An 8,279-nucleotide genomic window follows, 5' to 3' on the forward strand; every position below is an offset into this window, starting at 1 on the left:
CATTCACAGCAGTCTTTCTCTCTCTCCATTGTAATCTTCCCCAAATTACTTGGTTAGGGTTCAAGAATAGGATTTTGTGTCTGTGTGTGTAAATCTGCTGATAATCTGTCCATTAGAGTTGCGTTTCTTTGTGGAGTTGAGAATCTGGTGTTGAGTTCTCTGTTTGGGTTGTAGATTTACCAGTATTAATCTGAAGTCTGGATAGTTCTTGATAAGGAATCTTGTAAAGGAAGAGTGATTGAGTGGTTGTAAACGTTCCTAATAATAATAGTAAGTGCAGCGAGCATCCATATTCTGGAGCTCAACGTGCACGTAGCTTGTTCAATATTGAACAAGTGAACCACGGTAAATACTATGTGTTGGATTTGGTTTTATTCTACTTTGATTGATTGATTGTGTTGGTGTTTGCTTAGAATCAGTGAGAGGTATTTACAACACTTAGAACATTTGAAATTACCATACAAACTCACACAAACAAAGGAGAAACGAATGACAACAATAAAAACAAAAAACCCTCAATGCACAAAAGGGATAACAGCTTTTCTACCCTTTGGATAATCCTCCCCGAACTTGTCCAAATACCACTTATGATTCGCACGTGCCCTGGGCACCAAGTTAGCACACGTGTATAGAAAAAAACCAAAGCCTGCCCAAGACCACGTCATCACTCCCCACCCAAACCACTCCACAATCTCACCGAAATAATTTGGGCAACTCACCAACCCAAACCATCCTCCCTTTGGAATTTTATATCCACCGCCTTGTTTCTTTAACCCCACCAATACTTTATCGGACCAAATATTAATCCGCATCCCACCTATAAAAATTACCAAGCCAATCAAAAACCGCCACCAAAACAGCAGTCCTTCATCGCCCTCGTAATCTTTATAATGAGACACCCACCTGGCCTGTAAATAAGCGTTCAAAAGATTAAACCCAAATGCCATTAGAGCCACGGTGACCGGAAAGCCGCTCTTTTGAGAGGTGTTATTGAGATAAAGTCGGATCGGGTAGATGCATGTGCGGTGAAAGTAATGGAGGAGAAAAGGGGACATGAGAATGAAAGATTTGGGGTTGTTGAAGTTGCGACCAAATGGGAAGATTAAGAAAGTGAGCCAGAGAGTGGGGCTTTCCATGAGAAACCACGCCAACGGTGGTGACATGGTGGGTCCCCACCCGGGACGGTGGTGCTTGCCGTATGGGGCTTGGAGGAACCGGAGACTGATGAAAGTTGGTGGGGCTGTGATGTAGAGAGTGAGAAGGCAGCAGTGAAAGAGAGTCTGATCTGATGAAGCCATGGAGTCAATTCGCAGAGTCTGAGGAGCTTGCGAATTTTTATGAGGGAATAAACTTTAGATTTTGTGCTAATTATTCCCAAATTTAAATAGAAAAAAAAATATTGTTTGTAATTGTGTGGGGCACTGGGGCTTTGCCACTTTTAGGGTTCTTAGACTTCTGTTTTTGGTGGAATGAAAGCCCACAAAGTTTATTTTGACACTCAATCCCAGACGGGAAGAGCAAATAAAATGGGGAAGTATCAGAACCAAGATTTAGAGATGAAATCGATATGCAAATTTTCAACTAATAATTTACTTAATCCAATAGTTAAAATCTAAAATAAAAAACAAATTATACATCGATTATATTGTCAAGATAATAACACTTTATACCTTTAGTTTAACATCAAAGTTTTCTGATCACAATTGCCGCAAAAAATAAACACTCAAGAATTGGTCCTCACAAGAAGGAATGATAGATGACAAACCAACCATGACTCTATAGAGAAGTCTGGCTTGATAATCTCTTTTCAAATAAATCTTTCTCATTTTTCCAACAGATAAGGTTGTCTCTGTGGGGTATCAAGCGACCATTTCGCAATGATGCTCTGTGGATCTCTTTCCTTCAAATTTGAGAAATTATATTTAAGATTCACAGTAGATAGATAAAATAAATAACGCTGATTGACCATATGTAGAAACTTTTTTTCCAAGTCTCTATACAAAGTTACAAACTATATATATTTTCAATTATATAGCAAAAAGTTATCAAGAAGGATGGTTTATTTAATATAAAAAAATATTATTTATTTTAGTTGGTTGAAAAAATGTCAAATACCTGTATAGTTTTAAATTACTAAAATAGTATTTTAATATCAAATAAAATTATAAAATAGTATGATATTTAATATTATTTTATCTTATTTTTACATTTTAACACATTATATAAGCTCAAAAAGAGCTTTTATAAGAAGTTCAAGTTTTAAGTTTTTCGAAACAAAACATAAAACAACTTATTTAATTACCTATAAGCTCTTTCTCAATTACAAGCAAATAACATAAAAATAATTTGAAAATAGTTTTTGAAATTAAAAATTTATATATAATTTTAGTTAATAAATAAGTTTAACCAAACAAGTTGTAAACAAGGATAAGCAAATGCAACTCATATGGTCACCAAATTATAAGTTACATTCCCAAGACAACAACTCCTTATATACCTTTAAATTAGAGTTAACAACATGTTCCCGCCCGAAAATGGCCCATTGATACTTTCTCACCTTCGAACTTTTAAAATACTCTTTTAGTGTCCAAATATTAGGTTTTCCTCTTATTTGGGCGGGAAATAAAGTGATTTACCTAAAAAAACCTCTCTCTTTTTTCTTCTCTTCTTAACCTCTTCCATTGCTGGCAATTGTCGTCGGCGTTGGGGAGTGTCGGTGACAAAAAAATCAACAAACAATCACAAATACTGCAAATAAACATTTCTCAATCGTTTTTCAACCCAACAAACATAAAAATTGAACGTATCAATCCCAATTAATCTATCAAAACTCGAAAAACCATAGGGTGAGGAAGCTTCAATCGCCCGCGATTGGTGAGCAAACGAGATCAGGAATGTTGGGGTTTTGTAGAGGAAGATCCAAAGAGTCGATTGGTGGTGGAAGGGACGATTTCCAACATCGAAAACGACCCAAAATTGGCTTAAAAATTGAAAGGTCATGCACCGATCAACGAGCAAGGACGGTGATGGAGGTAAGGGTTTTGTATAGTAGGTTGTGGGGAGTATGATAGTGGTGTCTGGGTGAATTTCTGGCAAAGAAATCGACCGAAAATTCGGCTTGAAGAGTTGACCATGCAAATGGAGGTGGTGATGAGAAATTGTGAGTGATGATGGCAAATAGAGGCTTGGGCTTTGTAGAGGAGATGATGGGGAGTATGTGAGTGGTTGCAGAAGTGATTTTGAATGTCGAGATCGACTCAAAAGGGAAAAAATCGTCGGTGGTGACATCTCGTTAACTCCTTTAAATTAAGATAGATAAGTGAATGGAAATAGATAATATTTGTAAATTAAAAAATTTAATTAGATAAATGTATATGAATTGTCCTACACGTGTGCACTTAGGACATATGTTAAGAGCACTAGAAGACAAAATATATGTCTTTCAAGTACAAATGTGCCTCAAAACAACCGAACATTCTATTAAGAAAGGAATTAAAAATTGATTATTTTTAATGGTGTTTTTGGATATTGTGGAGAGATTTTACGATATTTTATAGGAGTCTTTTAAATAATTATCTAATACTTTCAAAAGACCGCTGAGACTTGGAGACTTAACTTCCCTATAAAATACATAAAGAAAATACTATTTTCATGGTTTTTTAATATTTTAAAATAAATACAAGAACAGACTAAGTATCACGAATTACAAGACTAAATCCTTGCAAAATTTGAATAATAACTTGCCTACAATAACACAACTATATTGAATAATTCATCAGTTTATTGGATATAATGAAAGATTATAAAGTATGATTGCTTCACATCATCAGCCCATATATCTTAACCAAATAATCAGATTTTTCTCTTGAACTTGATTCTTCAATATTCTTGCTCCCATAGTTGAATCTTCCATGATTTCTTCACTCAAAATGAGAAGGTGAAACTGTGAGCAAGGTGATCGTACGTTGCCCTAAAGGTTAAAGCCTTTATAAAAGACTCGTTGGGCCCTACTTCTACTTTGAAATTTTTAGTTGATCTAATAAAAAAAACAAACGACTCTGTCCTTTTCGTGTCTGATATATGGCTCTTCTAATGATCCACGATTTCATTATGCTATTACTAATTTTAACAATCTCATAGTTGTGTCCCAAGTTATTGTCTAGTTGCCGGACTGAAAATAGAAGTGTTGTCGGAGAACAAGAATTTCAGAAACCAACCAGTCGAAGTTTCATTGACGACATAATACAGAAATTATTAATTATCATTAAACACCATTTGTTTTTGTTTGCTGAATTCTTATAATCTAGAATAATTATCACCTCAATTTGGAGAGGCCGTTTCAAGATGTGATTATTTTGCATTTGAGAGTGTCGACAAACTCTTGTATATTTAATCGAGTACAATATTATTCAGAGTTCTGGACCTAATTAGGGCAGATAAACTGAATGTTTAAGTTTTAGAAAGAAGAAAACAGACAAAAAAAGCTAAGGCAATGGAAACAAGCCGTTTATTTATCTATTTATGACCTAAACAAAACATCATGATTGTCATTCTTGAATGGTAAAAACTAAAAACAAAAGGACATTAACCCCATAATTAATATCTGTAACATAAAAGTTCGGGAAATATTGCTTAAACAGTATTGAACTACGATAATCTGCATTAATTCTGAAGCACTATTCCATTACTTGAGACGTGAGATAGCTGAAAAAAGGTTTACCTGCAACAGGAACGCACTTGACAATCCAACCAATCGGAAGAAATTAAGAAATCTCTCAAAGAAGCCACTCAAGCTTCATATATACGACGACCAAATAACCGGATCATTTTGGTCACTTTAATTGTGTAGTGCACTGCACCAGCTTCACCTTGTTGCACGTTAAGAGTGACCATATCTCCAGGTTGAAGACCTTTATTGCGAGCGAATTGACGCCAACCACCAGTGATTTCAGGCTTGGAATAACTACCTGAGTTTCTTTTGGCCAAACGAAAGTTGTACCGTATTCCGTCTGAGTCTGTAACCATAAAATGAACGTAGTTAACACCTTCCGGAAAATGAAAACGATTGAAAGCCTTTATTGGTAAAGCCAATTTACGTGTTATGTCTGTGGAGGATAAAACCTTGGAGAAAACCTGCGCCATTCCTGATTAATTAACACCTGCTCTGGGATACCAGGTGAGCATTTTTTATAGGCAAGAGACAGCCGGTGCTAGTCTTTTTTCAAAGAGTTATGACAGCAGCTGCCTTTAGAAATTAAAAATATTCAAAGTTAGTCTCATCTTCACTTGGTTCAATTCACTTTAATTAATTTGTTCATAACAATATATGATGCTTTAAGACATAATTAGAAAAAAAGGATTAAAAGTAAAAAATAAAACAAATATTAATCATCTGTGCTAACATCATGAGATACATAAATAGCCCATGTGAATCACTCCAAATATTATCAATTGACTTTATAGGTGCTGATATTGATGTTTTGTGGAAAAACTTTGACAATTTTGACATTTATGAAATTCGCTTGAATTGGCGGATTAAGAATCATGCCAATTGAAATATCTATACCGTAGTTTTCTTATATCACATTTTTGTTATGGGACAGTAGAATGCAGATTAAGATTCATGCCAATTGAAATATACCATATCTTTCAATAATCGTATGCTTGAAGTTTTTGGTGTGGGTCAATAGTGGGTTATTCAATCTAATCTTCAAACTTCTAAATTATACCATATCTTTATCAATGTGAAGGTCATCTTAGAGCTCATAAAATCATGGGCAATATTGGCATCTATGTTTAATTTTTGAAACCTCATTTTATTCCAAAATTTATGCTTTTTTTTAATGGTAAAATATTGTTTGATTACACCCACATCTCAAACACAAGTCATGAAAACGTATCACATTTATTTCTTAACTTAATCAGTTTGTTGATTAAATTAAGATTCAAAGGACATTACTAAGTAATTCATACAGCGAAGCGAATCACCATTACCAGTATATAGCTATGCCATTGATTAATAATAGTTCATGGAATTCAAAATAATCTCCAGCTTATTGTGGTTGCCGGATTACATATTTAAAAAGCCAATAAAAACACAAATTGACACATGCATCAATAAAATAAAACCATGGCCTACACCAATGTATGTTGATCCAAACAGAATGCCCAAAAAGGAGCCCACAAAACATCGCATCGGATCTGAATATATAACAATCACCCCCCCAGATATTACTAACTATAACAATCTCAAAGTTATTGCCTATAGTTGATGGACTGAAAATAGAAGTGTTGTCGGAGATACGAGAATTTCATATACTAACCGGTCGAAGTTTCATTGATTACATAATACAAATAAGACACACAGATTAATAATTATCTTGTTTTTGTTTGCTGAATTCTTATAATTTAAAAAAAAAGACACAATTTTTAGATACAAAAATCTTCATTAGTTGGCCCCTTGTTTTTATTGTTGGTAGAGATCCTTGCTGAATTACGTAAGTTAATGGGTGTTGATTGTTGAATAGTTGGTGTTAACTTTTAAGCTCTGCTTCACCAGTTCAACGTTTCGAATTAAAATATTCAAAGTTGATTGATGTTTTGTGGTCTGTGGAGAAACTTTGTCAAAGGGGACACTGGGTACAGTGACCAGCTCTCTTGTCAAAGATCGAGTTGACCAACTCTCCAAGTTGCTTTTTATACTTCATTAAAAAATAATAAAATAAAAATAAAAAGAGCTTGGGATATGCCTGCTTCCATTGGGAAATACAAGAATTGAAGTGACTGGTGAAGATTCATGCCAATTGACAATTATGGGGGGTTTATCCAAAAAAATAAATAATAAATAAATAACACACAAATTATTAATTATCATAAAACACCATTTGTTTTTGTTTGCTGAATTGGCACCATAAAAGCTAATTTTTGAACCTCATCTTAAGACTTAGAGCTCATAAAAGCATGTGCAATATTGACATGTCTGTTTAATTTTTTGAAACCTCAGTTTATTCCAAGGTTGCGCTTTTGTTAATGGTAAAATATTTTTTGATTACACCCACATCTCAAACATAAACTGGTACATGCATCAATAAAATAAAACCATGGCCTACACCAATATCTGTTGATCCAGACAGAATGCCCAGAAAGAAGCCCACTAAACATCACGTACGATCAGCTTGGGGAGTAAATGAGATCCAAAATGTGATCTAAAATCCTAAATTTTCTTCACAGAGGAACCCTTGCAGCGGCCGTGGCCTTTAACAAGAAGAAAGTAAGGTGGGTAGGGTAAGTTGGAAACTGATAGAATTTGAGGTAGGTCTGACTCATCACCCAAGAAGTTCTTGTTGAATGGAAGGATTACCCCCTCTTATAAACCAGTAAGCTTGAGTGTACCTAGTCGGTATGAGACTCCAACACTCCTCTTCACGGTCAAACCCATATGTTAGGTCATACCTGTTATTGGAGGTACTTGTCGGCTCTAACTCATTACCCGCTGATCAAGCATTCAGCTCAATTGAACTTGGGCTCTGATACCATGATAGAATTTGAGGTGAGTCTGACTCATCACCTAATAAAGCCTTGTTGAATAGGAGAATTACCCTCTCTTATAAACCAGTAGACTTAAGCGTGCCTAGTTGATATGGGACTCCAACCTATGGTTTTTACTAGGGTCAATATTATTGTAACGAAATCATCACCACCCCCCCCCCCCCCCCCCCCCCCCCCCCCCCCCCCCCCCCCCCCCAAGCCATTGCCAGCCACCACCGCTGACCGCTGCTTGGAGTCGCTGGAAATCGTTGGGAGTCTCCTAGAGTTGTTGATATGGTCGTTTCCAGCCATATTGATGGTCGTAGATATGGCCGAAAATCTAGCAATTTCTGGCCAAATCAATGGCTGCTAACGACCATGGATCTGGTGTTAACAGCTAGATCTACGGCCATATCAATGACTCTCCGTGATTCCCGATGATGGCCGACGGTGGTGGTCTGCAATTTGTTTTAAATATAATGACATTGTTGTCCAAAAACTTAATTAAACAAGGATAAAATTGTAATGGTAGATAATGTAATTTGATTTTAAAATAAGGGCATTATTGTCCAAACATTATATTAATAAGGGGTAAAATTATAACAAAAATAATATTACCAAGTAATCTTACAATATTTAAGAAAATAGAGTAATCAGATTACTTCAAATATTACCAACAGTAGTTACTGTTGGTATTAGAAGATTGCCGGAATTTGATATTACTTAACAACCAAACATGATAATCAAGTAAT

At 35.2% G+C, this 8,279-nt stretch overlaps 1 protein-coding gene across 1 annotated transcript; it reads right to left on the reverse strand.

Annotated features, from left to right (window-relative positions):
- Positions 1–464: 464 nt before the first annotated feature.
- LOC116112572 (steroid 5-alpha-reductase DET2-like) lies at positions 465–1,332 on the reverse strand. Its single transcript, XM_031398699.1, has one exon. The coding sequence runs from the start codon at positions 1,296–1,298 to the stop codon at positions 516–518; it is 783 nt and encodes a 260-aa protein (XP_031254559.1). The 5' UTR covers positions 1,299–1,332; the 3' UTR covers positions 465–515.
- Between the last annotated feature and the right edge of the window lie 6,947 nt (positions 1,333–8,279).

The sequence above is a fragment of the Pistacia vera genome, unplaced genomic scaffold (assembly GCF_008641045.1).
Source record: "Pistacia vera cultivar Batoury unplaced genomic scaffold, PisVer_v2 Contig663, whole genome shotgun sequence".
NCBI lineage: Eukaryota > Viridiplantae > Streptophyta > Magnoliopsida > Sapindales > Anacardiaceae > Pistacia > Pistacia vera.

Coding starts and splice junctions, on each gene's coding strand:
- LOC116112572 (XM_031398699.1), bottom strand. CDS start 1,298: ATGGCTTCATCAGATCAGACTCTCTTTCACTGCTGCCTTCTCACTCTC.